Here is a 19203-nt window from a genome sequence, read left to right as displayed (position 1 = left end):
GCTCCCCCCTGGGTTTCTGATCACTGTCAGTGGCAGGGGGCTTCTTCCTGCTTTCCCTTTCGCTTCCCTGCATTGTGCCTACATATGCAAATTAACCGCCATTTTGTTGTCAGTTAACTGCCATCTGAGTTGGCAGTTAATTTGCATATCGCCCTGATTAGCCAATGAAAAGGGTATCGTCGTACGCCAATTACCATTTTTCTCTTTTATTATATAGGATTAGAGACCCGGTGCACGGATTCATGCACTGGTGGGGTCCCTCGGCCTGGCCTGCGGGGATCGGGCCCAAAACAGCTTTCTGACATCCCTGAGGGGTCTCAGATTGCGAGAAGGCACAGGCCAGGCTAAAGGAACCCCACCGGTGCATGATCAGGGTCAGAGGAGGGATTGTGGGAGGGCTCCAGGGCGTGTCCGGCCCATCTTGCCCAGTCCCAATCAGCTGGACCTTAGCAGCAAGCTAACATATGGTCAAAGCGTCTGCCCCCTGGTGGCCAGTGTGGATCATAGCGACTGGTCAGACAGTTGAATGGTCGGACACTTAGCGTATTAGGCTTTTATTATATAGGATTGACAATATTTGGGTTTAAATCTATAATCTTTTAATTTTTAGATTTGTCTGATTTGCTCTTTGTTCCTCTGTTTTGCCTTCCTTACCATCTTTTGGGTGAATCAAGTATTTTTTCAAGAATCAAGTATTCTATTTGTCAAGTTTTTAGTTTAGCTGTGCACCATTTTCACTTGATCCTCTATTATACTTATCACTAGAGGCCCGATGCATGAAGTTTGTGCAAGGGGCTTGGCTCTCGCAGCCACGTGGCTTGCCTCAGCCCTTGTAGTTGTGGTGGCTTGCCTTGGCCCTTGCCACCCCAGCTTCGTCCAGATGGTCATTCATCTGTCTGGTCTAATTAGCATATTATGCTTTTATTATTATAGATAGATATTTTGAAGTTTCTATCTGATAATTCGAACATCTGGGTCTACTCTTTGTCAAATTCTATATCCTTTCGTTATGATGGATCACATTTTCTTGTCTCTTTGCCCATCTTATTTTATATTAAATGCCAAAAAATTGTTTGTGAATAAACAGTGGAGACTGAGGTAAATAATATATTCATGGGAATGGGCATGCCCCTGTTACAAGGTAGTTTGTGTGGCAAGGTAAGTCACTTTTATCTTCCTTTTGAGTTCTTTGTTTTTTCCCTTCCTTTGGTTGTAGAGACTCTCTCTTTTCATATATTTGGTGACCCTTTGTTGTCTGTTCATATTTAAGAATGAAGTGTTAACAAGCTTATTTGGAGGTTCCTGTGCACAACTAGTGGCTTGCATTAGGCAGGGCCAATCATTTTGTTGGATGACCTCACATGTGCAGCATCTGAATCTATATCCGAGAGGGGAATTCTCAAATTGTCTGCCTGGGAAGATGGGAACTTGCATTCGTGCTACTCCCTATGTCAACTTTTTCCTTTGATTTTCAGTGCAAAATTGCATCCTACCCCTCAACCTGATGCTCCCGAATCCAGAACCTTCTCTGGTCTATCTCTTCACACAGTAAACTTCTGATTTTCTGCTATGGCAGGAGAGAGTAGATGTCTGGCTTTATGATGATGAGGAGAGCTGGAGGTCTAATTATTTCTTCTAAAGTCTGAACCAGTCTTCTTGCTGATTTAGTCAAGTCCCTCAACCCAACGTTCAAACGTACTTAATGCCCCTGTTTTTTTTAGCTTTTCTGGCCTCTGCATGAATGAGCTCACCTCTTGTCTCTTGCTTCAGGCTTAGGTTTCAGTTTTCTCAAGTAGATTGAATTGGTTACCATTTATTGATCCATTTTTGGTGTCTCTCACCTACTTTTTCTCTTCTCTCCGGTTGAATTTGTTCTTATGTATTTATACCTTTGCCTTTAAAAATTATTGTTCTTGCCCTAGCCGGTTTGGCTCAGTGGATAGAGCATCAGCCTGGGGACCAAAGGGTACCAGGTTCGATTCCGGTCAAGGGCACATGCTTGGGTTGTGGGCTCTATCCCCAGTGGGGGACCTGCAGTAGGCAGACGATCCATCATTATCTCTCATCATGGATGTTTCTATCTCTCTTTCCTTCTTCCTTCCTCTCTGAAATCAATAAAAATATATTTTTAAAAAATTATTATTCTTTTGCAATTATTTTAGTAGAGTTTTGGGATAGACCAGGGATAAATGTGCATATGAACTTGCTATTTAGTAGAAGCCCTGAACTATTCTTACTTCCCTTTAGGGGCCAGCTACCCTTCCTTGGCCATAGGCCTTTGCATTTGCTTCTGTCTCTGCCTGGTGCACCGTGCCCCTTCCCCTACCTCACCTGATGAACTCTTACTGATTGATTCAAAATTATCTTAGTTGTAACCCCTGCTGCCCCCATCCCTGCCATGTTTCCTTCCTGGTGGATACCCTCCCCCAGTAGAAGTACATTTAGGTTTATTTGTCTAGGACAGGAATGGTATAGCTGGCAAGTAAGGAGAATGAAGGTAGCTGGATTGTGGTAAAAAGTTTTTTCTGCTTTTCCTTTTAAAAGATAAAGAGAGACTGGAGCATGTTTAAGTTTCATGAGAAATAGCCAAGAGAAACCTCCGGATTGAAATGTTAGGAGAGAGAGAATAATTGACAGAAGGCAGAAGCGGGTGTGACCTGAAGCATAGGTTTTTTTTTTGAAAGAGAAAGGAGGGACCTGTCTCTGTTTTTACTGGAGAGAAGGAAGAAAGGATGGGTGCAAGAGCTGGTTCATTTGTCATTTACATGGCAGGAAGTTGATGAGCTCTCATTTGGTGGCTTCATTTTTTCTCTCTAATAAAGAAGACAGAGTTACCTGTTAGAGAAGGTGAGAGAGGGAGTAGTGGAACAACAAATTATAGGAGAGAGAATTTTAACAAGCGTTATTCTGCCAAGAATCCCAAAACGCAGCTATGCATATTATAGCAGCAAGGAGTCCTGGCTAATAACTAATTGTACAGAAGACAACCAGAGTTATAAAGAGCCACCACAACAATCCGCCTGACATTGTAGCCTCTTTTTGCCTGGGTTGCAGTGTCTTGGTCCCTGTATTACAGCTTAGCACAATAATTTATATTCATAATTACGGCTATGGGTTAAATTACATTCAGCATATTCTGTTTAAGAAGGTGAGGAAGTATGCAGTAGAAAGTATATAATTAGTAGCATGTGTACTATACTTCATAATTTTTTCTTTACAATTTACAAATGCTTTCACATCTTGCCTAGTTTATCCTCTCAGCAGTCCTGAGAAAGGCAGGTAATATTATTATCCCCATGTCCTCAGTTGAGAGAGCCAAGGCTTAGTTACAGTTAAGTGGTTTGGCTACAACACGCAATCAGTAAGGGGTAAAATCTGGGCCTGACCACATATCCTTTGCCTCTAAATTCTCTCCCCTTATGTCAGTTGTTTTAAGGCATAATATTTGGTGTTCTGGATTTCCATGAGACACCTAATTCACATACAATTGATGAAGTATTTCAGAAGGTCAGACATAATTACTACTGTCTCTTTTAATTTTGAAAGAATCTAGATTATATATGGCTTATGGAATGAAACTTGTTTTCTTAATATTTTCTTTTGTATGAGTTTAGAGTTTCAAAAAGAGTTATGAAGCAGAAAATTATAAGGGAAAAATCATGCTATTTATTTTGCTTATTAGATTTTTTTTTCAAAAATGTACTTTTAGTTTATATTCTTGCTTTCCAATTTGAATTACCATATTTTCTCTGACTTTCAACAATGTCTCAAAAACAGTTGGAAAATAAAATTACATTTGACAAATACCATTCTGTATCTAATTTTGTAAAAAGGCATATTTATTTTGTGTACTTTTCCAAGTTCAAAAGACTTTGAATTTAACACCTACATAATTAGTTGTTGGAGTAAAATATTGCTAAATCATAGGCTGCTAAGTTTACAGTACATGTTGATTTAGTAAATACTGTTTCCTTATTTTACTTTTTGTAAATGTAGTGCTTATTCAAGGTCCCAATTCTGAAAAGAAAAATTTATTGACTGAGATATTTTAGAATTGCTTAAAGATATATATATATATAAATGTAAAGTGCAGAATTAGCCTCAAAGACATAGTAGTATTTCACATACCATTATGTGTTGCCTAATAATTCACTGTAAACAAATAATAATGATAATAACTCAACATTTCCTAGCAGCATTTTATTAATAGGGACTTATTTAAAAAAGTACATCGCTCTTTTCTCCTTATGAATCAATTTCTAAAATATTATTTTAGTTTTCTACTAAGTTGAAGAATAATCCATTGCTTTGAAATGGTTTAACATCAATAATGATTAGTTATATTATTCCCATATTTTTGCAGTTATGCATATAAAAATTACTATTTACTAAGAATAATGTTTGCTTCCAAAAATTTTGTTGAATTGAAAATTGGGGGTCTTTTCCTATTGGTGCTGATAATATTACAGGATACCTTTCAACTGGAAAAGAATTATTGTGTTGGAAAATTATATGCTGTTGTTACTATAAGTTCCATAATCTTAAAGAAAATTGATGTATTTTGAGGTATAAAATGACACTTAATACTTATATGGCCATTCAGGGGTTCTGTTTTAATTATAAGTGGAGATATATATATATATATGTATTAGGATTAAGCTAGTTCTATAATACTAGAGGTCCGGTGCACAAATTCGTGCATGGGTGAGGTCCCTCGGCCTGGCCGGCAGTCGGGACTGATCTGGGGAAGTGAGGGGAGGCTGCCTGCTGAGGGGAGGAACCGTGGGAGGTTGGCCCCAGCAGCAAATCTAACCAACAGCCGATTTCATTAGGAATCGGGCTCCCTCCTCCCTCCTATCTGGGCCTGGGGTGTGGGTGAACCAGATTTTGGGCTGTCAGGGCCCCAGCGGCAAGCTAAGGCATGGTCAGTTCCGTGAGGAATCAGGCTCCCTCCTCCCTCCTGTCTGGATCTGGGGTGCGGGTGAACCAGATTCAGGGCTGTCAGGTCCCCAGCAGCAAGGTCTGGGTCAGTGCGTGTCATAGCTACCAGCCAGTGGTCTGGTCATAACAGTCACTTAGGCTTTATATACATAGACTAGAGGCCTGGTGCACGAAATATGTGCATAGGCAGGGGGGTTCCTTAGCCTGGCCTATGTCCTCTCGCAATCCGGGATCCCTCAGGGGATGTCAGGCCTAAACTGGCAGTCGGACACCCTCTCGCAATCCGGGACACTGCATGCACCAGTGACCATACTTTTGTAGGGTCCCTAGGCCTGGTTGGCGATCAGAGCCAATCTGTGGAGCGACCGACAGGTAGGGTGATTGGGGGCCCCACTGGCACCTGCCTTGGCTGGTGGCCTGGTGCTGCCTTCTGGCTGGCTTCATCCCCCGATCACCGCCGCCGGTTGCCTCCCTCTCGGGGCAGTGCGCGTCATAGAGACCGGTTGTTCCGCCGTCCAGTTGATTTACATATTAGGATTTTATTATATAGGATATTTTAGAATCTTGAAAAAGAAAGTAGAAAGGATATCTGTGCTATATAAAGTTGGAGGAGAATTATCACATGGGAAAAGAAGGGAGCTACGAATAATTCCTTAAACAGGTCTTTTGACTACATTACAAAATGAAGTGACCTTGATATAGAAAAGAAATGTAGGCATGGAGACTTTTGTGAAAAAATCTGGGAGTTGGTAAGTAAAAATCAGAAAGTTATAACTTGTAATAAAAAGTATAATTTTTGTTGGTGTGGTAAACTGTTTAGCTATCATCCAGGTGTTATATAGGATGCAAGATATCCTATATAATAAAAGCTTATTATGCAAATTGTCCCCTCAACCAAGGGGCGGGGCAGCAGGTGGCCAGGGGAAGGGAGGTCCCAGCCAGCAGCTGGCAGCTGCTAGTGACCCTACTCGTGCATGAATTTCGTGCACTGGGCCTCTAGTTTAACAATAAATTACTTAGGTATTTCATGGAGACACTATTATAAACTAGTTTCTATTGTAAAAGTGGTAGGATTAAGATATTTTAAGTGAACATGGAAGTCATAATTTCAGCTAACTCATAGCACTGTGTATCAGGCACTGCTTTAATCAGTCTGTGTATTTACTCATTTAATCCTGTGAGTTGAGATATGATTATTATCTCTAACATATAGATGAGGAAATTGAGGCTCAGAAATTAAGTAATACATTGGTTAGTGACAAGAAATTATGATACACTCTCTATATATTTTGAAAACTGGGCAAATAAAACAGAGGAGTTGCCTTATCAATGTTTTGTTTTCCTTCCCTACTGCATTCATGCAGCATTAGTAGATTTTACCTCTTTAGAGGATAGGTAGTATTTATGTTAAAGGTGCAGAATAGTGAAGGGTTGAAAATGTGGGTTCTGGAGATAGTTTCCTAGGTTTGATTTCTGGTTCTGCCATGTATTAGTTCTGTGATTCAGTTCCATAACTTCAGGCCTTTTTCCTTATCTGCAAAATTAATGTGAATCATCATTTATTCATAGCAAATGTTTATTGAATGCCTACTATGTGCCAGCTCTTTATTAGGCATTTAGTAACTAAATTAGGGGCCAAGTGCATGAATTCATGCACCTTGAAACGAACTGTGGGTCACAAGGCTGTGGTGGGCACAGGGGCGGGTCTTGGCCCATCCTTCGAGCTCCCATCCAGCCCCTCCCACCATGGCCCCAGTCCCCTGTCTGTTGGCAGCCCCACTGATGGTGCAGAGTGATTGGGGCCAGCACCAGCAGTGGGTGTGAGCAGGGCCAGCACCATCAGCGGGTGTGAGTGGTGGCTGTTGCCCTGATAGCCCCTCAGGAGCAGGGGGATGTGGAGAAGCCCTGAGGGGCAATTGGGGCTGGCAGCCACCACTTACACTCACTGACGGTGCCAAGCTATTGGGGCTGGCGCTGGGCGCCAGTAGTGGGTGTGAGCAGGGCCAGCGCTGGCAGCAGGTGTGAGCACAGGTGGGATGCACGGGAGCAAAGAATTTTCAGTAACCACCAGAGGCTTGACCCAATAATAGTGACTGGCGCCCCACCTTGGTCTGGTGCCTCTGCTCACCTCCACCATTCCACTGCAGCTGGCGCCCACCATATTTCCCCTGTGCCCCCTGATGGTCAGTGCACATCATAGCGACCGGTTGTTATTCAGTTGTTTGGTGGTTCTACTATTCGGTCTGTTTGCACATTAGCCTTCCATTATATAGGAAATGTATCTCAGAGGGTCATTTTAAGGATTTAAATAAATTATTCTTATAAAGCATTTAAAACAATGCAAAAATATTAGATGGTAAACAGGTGAGCAAAATTGTATGTGAACATTTATATGTCTACTATAAGGCATTTTATATATTGTTATGTATTTGAAGACATAAATTCTATTTAAAAAGATTAAACAAATGATAAGAAAACTTGTGTAAAATAATAATGCTAAACAATAATTGAAAGGGGAAAAGTGAAAATTTTAAAGATACATTTACATTTAGAATTTTCTTATGATTTGGTGTACATCAAATAAATTCTAAAACGTGGTGTTGTAGGGAAGCGTATGTGTAGCATAGTGATTAAGAGTCCTGGCTTTGTATCACTTTGCCCTGGTTTTGGGTCTCACTTGTGTCATTTATGATCTGTGTGATCTAGCAGGAGTGACTTAACCTCTCTATGCCTCTGCAAAAACACAGATAAAGATTTTTTTATTGTTTTATTTTTTCATAAAGATGAAATGAAATAATGACTATAAAGCATTTAGCCAGTGTCGTGTTAGGCCAAAAACATTAAAAATTGTAAGCTTATATTTTAGATATATTAAGTATTCATAGCTGTATATGCTATACATTTATACAGGCATATTGCTGTACAAAGTTGTATTCATGAAACTCCAAATACTATACTGAATGAAAAAAATTAATGATTTTCAAGAGTAGTTTTGGTTAAATGGCATTTTCACGTTGTCTCTGGACATTGATACCTCTGAAAACTCATCCTCCTCTGTAAGTGTTCATTTACGCATATTAGTGTTATATTGGGAAATTAGTGCTATTACTGGATTTCAGGAATGGAAGAGCAAATTTTGCATGTAGTTTGTGGAAGAGAAATCTGTCCCACCCCTTCCCCGGGTTGCTATAAAGGACAAAGGCCAGGAAGTGTGGGAACATATCCTTCCCACAGGGGGTTTAGCTTCTCACCCTGATGTAACAGAATGGTCTCTGCACGGCTAGGCGTCACACTCAGTTTCAGCTTTTGTGACTATTCCAATATTCTGTTCCTTCTTCCTCTAGTCAGCCCCTCTCTGATGTGTGTAACCACCTTAAGCCAAACGGGGTTACCAAAACAAAAGTTCATTTCCGGTATACTTTCTAGGATAGGCGAAATACCCTTGGAGCAAAAGCGCCTTTCATCCTTTGTCCTTGGTTATATGTTTTTCCTTTATTTTTGGTCCAGAATTCTTTACTGTCTTGTCAACAATACTTTCAAGAATTTTTAAAAAATATTTTATTCAGGCCTGCCTCTCCTGCCATACCCCATTAAGAAATTAAATTGTATCAAAATATGCTTACTCACATTATGTGCTTTGATTTTTACAAAACATTGAGTTTTATAGACAGATAATGTATTCATTAACTAAATATGCACTGTCTTGTCTGTGCTGGCATTGTGCTAGGTGCTGTAGATGTAGTTAGTGGTAAAATGATGGATAAAGGGCCTTACTTCCTTGAGTGGCTTACAGTTTAGCAAGCATTCTTTCTATTCTTCAAGTGAGGACATTTTTACCGTGGAATAACTTTTCTGGGGTCACATAATTAGTCACAAACAAGCCAAAATAAAAACTGAATTTTGCCTATTTCATGGTCAGTGCTGCGCCAGTTCTCTCTTCTCTAGAATTTTCCTTTCCATTAGCTTACCCCCTCAGGCAGTAAAATGCCTTTCAAAATTACGTATCCTCCTTTGGGCCTTGGTAACTATGGCTGTTACTCCTCTCTTCTTCCTTGCCAGACATGGCTACTACCATCCCCATTTTCTTCTCAGCCCCCTCTTTCCCCACTGCCATTCTTCTGTCTAGTGCCTAGTACAGTGGCAGTGGCCCCTACTTGCCACAGTCGGTGGTTTTAATGTGACATTTGCTGTTGTCATAGATCTTCCTTGTGCCTTGAAACTCTTTCCTTCTTGGGCTTCTGCAGATTCTGTTTCCTGATTATCTGACATGGCATAACTACCATCCATTTTCTTCTCAGCCCCCTCTTTCCCCACTGCCATTCTTCTGTCTAGTGCCTAGTACAGTGGCAGTGGCCCCTACTTGCCACAGTCGGTGGTTTTAATGTGACATTTGCTGTTGTCATAGATCTTCCTTGTGCCTTGAAACTCTTTCCTTCTTGGGCTTCTGCAGATTCTGTTTCCTGATTATCTTACTGCTCACTGCTCTATTATCTTTCCTAGCATCTTTTCCTCTATCGGATATAAATAGTACTGTCTTTCAGAGTTTGATCTTTGTCTTTCTTCAAGTGTCACCAAATCAGAGACTCCTACTCTGAGGCCCTAGTGCTTTGGGAGGTCTCTTAATTGTTTGCAAAATTGTGTGTGCATCTCCCTTTTTCCAGCTTTTTATCATAAGCTTGGAGTTGCTCATAACTCAAAAAAGTTTTGAAGGACTGCTTTCTGTATATTACTGTAGTTTTATCTGCTTCACAGGTGACTCCCAAATTCCTGTTCCCAGCTTCACACCTTTCCCCTGTCTAATACTTCCTGCCTTTGATCCTCAATATCCCTAGCAAGTTCCTCAGGAGTGCTGCAGTAGTACAGTAATTTTCCTTATTGCCCGTTCCCTACCTCTCCTCCCGATACTTTCCATCCTACCACCAGGTTACATTTTTTTGTTAGTTTGTTTTTGAGGGAAAAATATGGTTATATCTCTATCATACAAGTAATGTGGAGTTTTAAGTAGGGAAACATCCATATTTCTTAGCATACTAGTTTCTTTCCATTCTGAACCCAGTCTTACTTTTCAACTGCACCTTTTATTACTTTTCCTACCCAACTGTTCTTTTACTCATTCCAAGTAAGGCTTGCAGTCCTGCTATTCATAACTCTAATATCCATCTTAGTACTTTCCTGTCTTATATTTGGCATTTCTCACTGTCTCAAATGCCTTTCACAATTCCTCCACGGGTTGACTCCTCTTCATCCTTCAAAACCCAGTCAAATGTCATCTTTATTTAAAAACCTTTCTTAATTTATTCTAAGTTAATTTTTTCATGATGTTATCTTTTTTTTAATCAGCTCATTCTTTCCATTGTATTATAATTAATTAATGTCTGATCTTCTCCATCAGGGCAGGGATCCTGTTCTATTCATCATTGGGTGCTCATTGGCTAGCACAGTATGACTTATAGTAAGATAGTTAATAAGCCTTTTTGAGTGAATAAACACACTTTTGCACATGGGTTATTTTTCCTTTATTTGAATCAGAAAAACCTTAAAATTGTTCAAACATATTTTTAAAATCATGTTTCTGCTGTTAGCTTTTGCATAGGATGATACATGAGTTGTTGGCTTTTACTTTAGGCAATATTTTCCTAATCATTAGGTGGCAGTAGTGTGTTGTACTTGACTTTACCTTTGTAATTACTTTTTTTAGCTTTCATAATCTTAATGTGGTGTCAACATGTAAAGGACACAGTTGTAGTCTTTTACCTGGTACATCTAACTTTGTGTAACATGATCTTGTTTAAGCTAGTAGGCATCTTACAGAAAGTGAAACAAAACAACAACAAAATACGGCCATGTCTCCCTCGTCTACCTAAGTTATGTTGGTTCATTAGAGAATCACTGTTGCACCATCTTAACAGCACCTCCTCACCAACTTTTTAATGGCTGCTTCATAAAAACAGTGATTGGCAATAAGGAAAACCAAATATTATCAGAGAGGATATGTGTCTTCTCAGCATCCGAAGAAGCTTACTTAGGCCTTTATCTCAAAAATTGTATACTAAGTTCATTGATTATAACTGCAATTATTAAATGTTTTATATTTCACTCAGTTCCTGTCAGTATAAGGTCGCTTCTCTGGTTTATTGAGTGTCATTTTAGGTGAGTTGCCCTCATCATTAGGTAGTTAGAAATAAGAAAATAATAGTCACCACTTCTCTAGCCTTAAGCATTTAATCTCCCACCATTAATTTTTGAACATCCTATATAATAAAAGTATAATATGCTAATTAGACCGGACATCCTTCTGGACGACCTTCTGACAAAAGCCAGGGCTGTGAGGGCTGAGGCAGAAGATGGCCGTCGTGACAGAGGCGGCCGCTGTGGCTGCGGGAGCCAAGGAAGCTTGCTGTCACAGCAGGGGCCGAGCCCCTTGCATGAATTTTGTGCATCGGGCCTCTAGTGTATATATGAAAATGCCAACGCTTTTAGTTTAAATTTCATTCCCATTGTATTTTTCTATAGCTTATAAAGTTAGTTTGACAGCAGTTACACTTTAAGGAATATATGTATATATTTTTGGTCCACAGGGGCATTTTTGCAAATAAAAGAAAAACAACTATTAGAGTTGATTCAAATAACTTAGTGTTAATTCCAATATGATGTAGGTAAATTAAATGTGGGACAGTCTCTTTTCAGGTCTTCTTTCTTTTCTATCTCAGGGATAAAGCACTTGGGATTCAAAGCAGTGTAGTAGTATCATTAATGTGGCAGAATGATCAATTAATAAAGGAAGAGCATGAAAGCGTTGACAGAACACACTATCTAATTAGTACCTGATGGCCTTGATGGCCACAGAGCAGAGCTCCGAGTTGCTGAAGGAGAGCAGCCCTGTAGCATTTGTAGATGTACATCACCACCCTTGCTCAGCAGGGATAACTTCAGTTTGCCATCAGTGTCTTAAGTCTTTAATTGCACAAAACCCTGTCTTCTCTGCATCCAGAGTAGTTAGCTAGTGCACTGCTGCTAATTACCACTAGGGCAGGGGTGGGCAAACTTTTTGACTCGAGGGCCACAATGGGTTCTTAAACTGGACCAGAGGGCTGGAACAAAAGCATGGATGGAGTGTTTGTGTGAACTAATATAAGTTCAAAGTAAACATCATAACATAAAAGGGTACGGTCTTTTTTTTTTCAGTTTTATTCATTTCAAACGGGCCGGATCCGGCCCGCGGGCTGTAGTTTGCCCACGGCTGCAATAGGGGCTATCGGAGGCAGAATGTCATTCTTGGAATTCTCTGTGTAGTTCATGTTGAGTATGTCATCAAAGACTTGTTTGATATGATTTGGGTTGGGGGAGAAGTAAAAATTTACCCTTAAATTAGATATGAGGTAACCCATTGCTTAAGGTTTAATTTTCTTCATATTTTATGTTCAATCAAAGAAGCAGATGTGTTACACTTGCATATACACTGAGTGGCTAGATTATTATGACCACCTGATGTTTGTAGGCAAATTAGACGTACAGTGCATCGTATGGGATATGGAAGCCGAAGGCCTGTTTGAACACCTTTGCAGTCTGCAGTTACCAAGATAAAACGTCTCCAATTCGCACATGAACACAAGGATTGGACAGTCGAGCATTGGAAATAAGTCATGTGGTCCGATGAATGACGTTTCCAGTTGCATCATGCAGATGGCAGAGTGAGAATTTGGCGGAAACAGCATGAAAGCTTGCACCCCACATACATGAGTACAACCCTTCAAGCTGGTGGATCTTAGGTGGCCCCCACATCACCAGATCTCAATCCAACTGAGCATTTGTGGGATACAGTTAAAAGAGCCATTAGGCAGCTGGTTCCACCACCATCAAATCTCACAGAACTGGACAGTGCTATTCTGAAGGGTCCTGGGTTTGGTTCTGCCCAAGGGCACATGCCCAGGTTGTGGGCTTGATACCCAGTAGGGGGCGTGCAAGAGGCAGCCAGTCAATGATTCTCTCTCATCATTGATGTTTCTATCTCACTCTATCTCTCCCTTCCTCTCTGAAATCAAGAAAAATATATTTTTTAAGAAAGAAGGTATTTTGAAATTTGATTCCAGAATTTAAGAAAATTTGAAGCTAAAGAGCTAGTATCCTATTAATAATACTCAATTCATCTATTAATACATAGAGAAAAACTAATACACTTTATCCTCAGGTATTGCATTGGAATATGAAATAACCTCAGCATAACAAATAGAAGTTACTGTAGTTAAGAGAAATGAACTTTACAACATTGATTTTAGCACATACCTATTCTGTTAAGACCATCAGTATTTTCTCTGGTTGGTCGGTGTTTTTCTCAGAACTCTGTTTTTTGTATGATTTTGCCTGCATTTTTCTAATATGAGGAAGTTCATGCTATCCTTTTGTGGCTATTTCTAGAACACAGGATGCCTTAGATTTTATCTTTCCGTGAATGAATGAAGTAGGAATATCTTTGAGCTCTCGGTGGTGGGAAGATTTGGTGAGTGGGGATTAAAGAAAAGGAGGACAAAGAATACAATCAGCCTTGACAACAAAAGGAGAGTGACTTGGGTCTCTCAGAATAGTGGTGAATGGTGCGCCCACTTCCCATCAGAGAGCTCAGGTATAGAGATAGCAGGAAAGAAATTAGCATTCACTTTGGGATTGGAAAACCTTGAAACTTAGTATTAGGAGTTTGGTTTCTCATGTTCAATAAAGAATCACTGAAGATTTAAAAATTAAGAATGTATATAATAATGACACCATTTTATTAATAGACCTTATAAATGAAACATCTTAAAAAGCTGTAGTGTCTGTATTGCGGTTTTAAATCATAGATATTTTTAGATTATATATAATTTATTGTGACTGCCAAAATAAATTACCATAAACTGAGTGACTTAAACCAACAGAAAATTATTCTTTCAGAATTCTAGCGCTAGAAGTTTAAAGTCAGTATAACTGGGCAGAAATCAAGGTGTTGGCCTGGCTGCACTTCCTGTAGAAGCTCTAGGGGGAGAGTCCATTTCTTGTCTCTTCCAGCTTCTGGTAGCTGCCAGTGTTCCTTGGCTTGTGGCCTGATCACTCCAGTCTTTAAGGCCAGTATTTCCAGTCTCTCTCTGCAGTCTCCATACCACCTCCTCTTCTGTGTGCCAAATCTCCCTCTGCCTCTTTTGTATAAGAATACTTTATATTTATCTCACCTGGATACTTTTCTATTTCAAGATATTTAATCATATCTGCAAAGAACTTTTTTCCAAATAAGGTAACATTTACAGGTACCAGGAATGAAAAGCTAATATTTTGGGTGCCATTATCAGCCTACCACAGAACACATTTTTTGTTTGTTTGTTTTTTAGACTTTCATTTTGTTCCGGAATTTGCTGTCAAAACAGATTGGACTGAGTGAGGCTTTTATCACCCCAAATGATGTACTTATTTTCTTGCCATAACTACCATTTTTTAATTGAACCCTATATTGTAGAATAAAATGTATTGCATTCTAATAGCACAACAGAATAGATCTAAAAGCCTACGATGGTGGTTACTTGATTAAAATAGTAGTCAGGAAAATACCAAATTGGTGAAAGAGATTGATTGAATTGTTCTTTGACACTCATGGAACTTATCTATGACTCAATAAAATTTAATGATAGCTTTTAGTTTGGGGCAGCCTTGGTTTTGTAGGGCTTGCTTGGTCAGGTTGATGCATGATCAGATCCAATTATTCTTTTATTGTACCAAGTATACCTTCTCTAATGGCCTATTAGAAATTACCTGTCTTTTAGCTTGTACTTCTCCTATATAGCTACTAGTTTAGAATGATTCCTTTGGGGTCTTACTTAATGTTTCTGACATATTGAGGTTGAGTTTTCACATGTAAGTGTATCTTACTTAATGTATACATAGTTCCATATTTGAGTATGTTGCATGTAATAATATTGAAGAATATTAAGCATATTACACAAATCTTCACACAGTGTTAGAGAAATGGGTCAGTTAGAGAACTTTAATGTAGCCAACTCTATTTTGGCTTTGGGATATTACTGAAATATCCTAGCTTTAGGGATTGACTAAACCTCAGTACGGGAATAACTTTTATGAGTATCATTTGATAAATAACGATCACAAAAAAGATTAAGCAATAAAGCTATAGTTTCCTTTCCTTTAGTCATTATATTCATTAGCATAAATATTTAAATGTTGATAACTGATAGATTTGGCATAGGAAGAGAAATAATTTGCCAAAGGGAAATGGAAGCCTAATTCTCTTTGTTTGTTCTATAATCTTTCTTCCAGCATGCATGATGTTCATTAGTTCTTCTGTGCAACCAAATATCACAACTGTTTTTGCTCTGCTAGTTGAGGACATTAGCAGTGTGAACAAGTTCAGCATGAAGACAAATTCACTATCAAAAACCATAGTCAATATTATGATTAAAAACCGACATACTTTCTGAATTCTGCATTGAGAATTGAAGTCATTTGACTTCATGTTACTTGCCACAACTCACTGAGTGGTCTTGGCTTTAGCAACTTGCATAATAAATGACATGGTACTTGTAAGTTTTTCATGTTCTTTCAATGTCTGTAAAGCAGTCAATGAAATATTCTGGATGAGTACTATAAAGTGGTTCCTTATTTACTTGAGAGTGAAAAATTAACAATCTCAATATCTGCTTCTGTTATTCCCAGATTACTTAAATGATATGTCTCTAAATTTAGATAATCTTTCCTTACTTGTTTGTTGGGAGACTGCTGAAAAGCAAATGACACATTTATTCTTTCAGAAGACTGATAGATATCAAGAGAAGGGATAACAACAGAAAACATTGAAAAAAGGAAAAGGAGGACAATATAAGTGAGGTATCCAGTAAGCCATATTTACATTATCATTGGAGAATTGAATTGACATAAAACTTTCTGTTTTTGACCAAATAGTTTAAAGAAATTGCTGCATACTGAAAACATTCTTAAAACTTTCTTAGCAAACACATGTAAGAAAGGTTTACTAATGCGTTAATTTATATTCAAATGTTTCATTGAGTTCTTTAAAATTCTTCCTTATAAATCTGCATTAGGATAACCATTTTTCAATAAAAATTATGTGCAGGGATTTGTAATTAAAATCTTCAGAACTGAGCTAGAAGATGAAACATTTTTTATTTTACAGTATAGTTGTATAATTTTATGAGAAAAAGCAAGTCCTCCAATCGTGGTGGTATCCGTAGCCATGCACATTATATAAGGAAGCTTCCTTCTCTGCATAGTTTGTGTTCTTCCTCTGTCATGCTCTGCTCGTCTGCACGTACCTATTTCTGTTTTTGTTAGTCATCCTCTCTAGGTAGATTGTCCAAGAGACCAATGATTCCATCCATCAGGAAATTATCCAGAAAATGCTGTCTTTGCACGTTGTGACAGATCATGTCGCTAGTGGATTTATAGCTACTCCAGTGGTCTAATTACCCTGGCAAGTCGTCTCCCGGGCCCAGCACTGTTGACTTGTTGCCTTGGCATCTTAGTTTTGTTTTCTCATTATCTTCTTTCTTCACGAAAGCTCAGATTTACAATTTTTAAAAACTTAACCCTCTCTATTCACCATCCTCCTTATTTTTGATTGGCAGTATCATCCAGACAAACAAAGTGCAGATGTGCCTGCAGGAACGGTGGAGGAATGTATACAGAAGTTCATCGAAATTGATCAGGCATGGAAAATTCTAGGGAATGAAGAGACAAAGAAAGAGTATGACCTGCAGAGGCATGGTAGGTCCTTGTGGGGAGGAGCCACAGCACACAGGCACCTTTCTAAGCACCATCTGCAGCTGTGCCTGGGGAGCATTCTCTAGCATGTGCACCAGGTTATTACCTTTACTGCCCCATCAGTTTGTAATTTTTTCCCATTCTTAGTAGTGATTATTGTGACTCCATCGAGAAGTTAGCAAACGACTAGGACGTGGCTCGTGAATCTGTGGAAGCTACTTTTTGTAACTAATGAGAAATGTTTAATTACACATTCCTACCTAATATGTTTTAAGTGTTTATTTTTATTAAATTATAGTACTTTTAGACGGTGTACTGTATAAAGGACAGTCTAAAGGAAGATACCCAATGGAGTAACATAAAGCACTCTCTGCCTCTGAGCTTGTTTTAGGCTAGGTTTCGAGATGATCTCTTGGATAAACTCTTCCTTATAAGATTGCTATAAATAATATTTTTGGAATGAACATTTCCCAAGCAGTTTCAAAAGTCATTTATTTGATGCATTTTAGAAAATACCTTCTTAAAACAGTGACAAGCTCTTGTGAGAAAGAAAGGGAGAAATGTAGGTCAGGTTTTTCACACATGGATTGCGGTTACACAAAGTGATAGGCTGTCTTTCAGCGCTGGCCTTGGGACAGAATCCCTCAGCCTTCTGTCTGAACCTTCACTATGGACCCTACATGTTAATGGGGGGAGTCAATAATCAGTTACAGCCTGTGGGGAAAACACTCAATTGCACTCTGCAGTAGGGCACCAGCCTTAGCATTGACTCGTATGTGTGGATAAAAGCTCACTGTCTCTGTAGTTGATTATTGAGTCCCCTTCCGTGCCCTATACTGGCACACCATCAGATCTAATAAAGTGATTTTAAGACTTACACAACTATGGTTTTGAAAATTTGATATGAAAATCAAGGCTTTATTTCTAAAACATGTCATTATAGGATAAAGAGTATAAAATAAATATACAATATCTATATTTTCAGAGGGAGTTGTCCCAATAAATTAAGTATTGCTTATAGTGTGTGATCCCATTGTGTATCAAGACTCCACGAGCTATTTGTTTATGTACTGCAGTGTTGTTGTTGTTTAAATAGTGACGTTCAGAACACTAATCAGCTCTAAGGCCCTTCTACTTTCTTTAAGACTGGTAAGGTTTTTTCTTTAATGTTAAGAAGTTGATGAGTGTATCTTTGCAATGAATTAGGATTAATTTTCAAATATGTCTTGGATATTTTGTCCTGCTTCTATTTGGTGCATCTCTGAGCAGCTTTCAAATGTATTTCTTTTGTAAATGTGTTGGTACTTCTGAGACAGCATTGGGACTTGGGCCCAGGAATAGAAAATACTAAGTGGCCAGGAACCCAGGAACTAGAACGCTGGTACGCCTTCTGGCAAAAAAAGGCAGAGGTGCTTCCATTTGAGAATGAATTCTATCCATACATATATCTTTTGCACCTGGGCTAAACATGATACAATTTCTATGGAAGTTTTGAAACTAATACACATGAGTGTGTTGTGTGTGCAAAGGTACCTATGTTCCTAGAACGACCAATGTACTGGAGGTGATTATTCTCCCATGGTGCTTTTGCACATCTTGATCAGCCTTTACTCTGTGGGATGCTGATTTGCTTAAGAGAAGGATAGTCCACAAAAATGTGCCTTAAGGAGTGTAGGCTGTGTACTGGCACAGTGGCTCTGCGTTTTTGCCGTTCCACAACTATGTTCTGTTAAGAACCTATCAGTGAAACTGACTACCGTATTTGCCGGTGTATAAGACGATTTTTTGGCCCTGAAAAATATGCCTCCAAGTGGGGGGTCGTCTTATACGCCGGGTACACTTCAGATAGACTGCCCATAGTGCTTGCCCCGTGCCATAGTGGCCTCCCGATGCCCGCCCACTTCATTCCACATACCGTTCAGGCATCAGCAGCGCTGCTGGGTGTATGCTCGGCTGTTATGCGATTTTGCTGTTATGCGATTTTACCACACTCGCAAAATCGCACACAGCCGACCATACACCCAGTATGATAGCGCAAAATCACGAATCGCGATACCATACTGGGTGTATGGTTGGCTGTGTGCGATTTTGCGAGTGTGGTAAATTCGGGTTACCGTATATTTCTTTACATATGCATTGAAGATTCGCGATTTTGCGCTATCATGGTGCCTGTTAGAATGTTGAAGAGCTCGCACTTGCGCACTAGTGAGGTCCCAGGGAGATGCTGATGCAAGGGTGGACCAGACTGCTATAGTGACAGGGCGGGCAAACAGGGAGCAGGGACCAATCAAATCAGGCTTTGTATACAGCCAACAGCCAACCACAATACTGCCCCATTGTACAGTACAGCATAGAAAATGTCGACCAGTCAAACCCCTATCATCCCTATCATGGCACCAAGATGTCGTTGATGAACTTTTAATATCAGATGATGAAGAGGAGTTTGAAGGCTTTTAAGGTGAAACTGTCACGCCAGCAAACTTGCTAGGGACTTGCCCAGGAGAG

General features: G+C 39.4%; 1 protein-coding gene across 1 annotated transcript in view; it reads left to right on the top strand.

Moving 5' to 3' along the window:
- The window catches only part of DNAJC24 (DnaJ heat shock protein family (Hsp40) member C24), a 38781-nt gene that overhangs the window by 6776 nt on the left and 12802 nt on the right, over positions 1-19203 (top strand). The window contains exon 3 of the mRNA XM_006753937.1: positions 16563-16701. Coding sequence (XP_006754000.1) covers positions 16563-16701 — 139 coding nt within the window. The remainder of the gene's footprint in view (positions 1-16562; positions 16702-19203) is intronic.

This window comes from Myotis davidii, unplaced genomic scaffold (assembly GCF_000327345.1).
Source record: "Myotis davidii unplaced genomic scaffold, ASM32734v1 scaffold330, whole genome shotgun sequence".
NCBI lineage: Eukaryota > Metazoa > Chordata > Mammalia > Chiroptera > Vespertilionidae > Myotis > Myotis davidii.
This window is presented reverse-complemented; position numbering and strand designations above follow the sequence as displayed.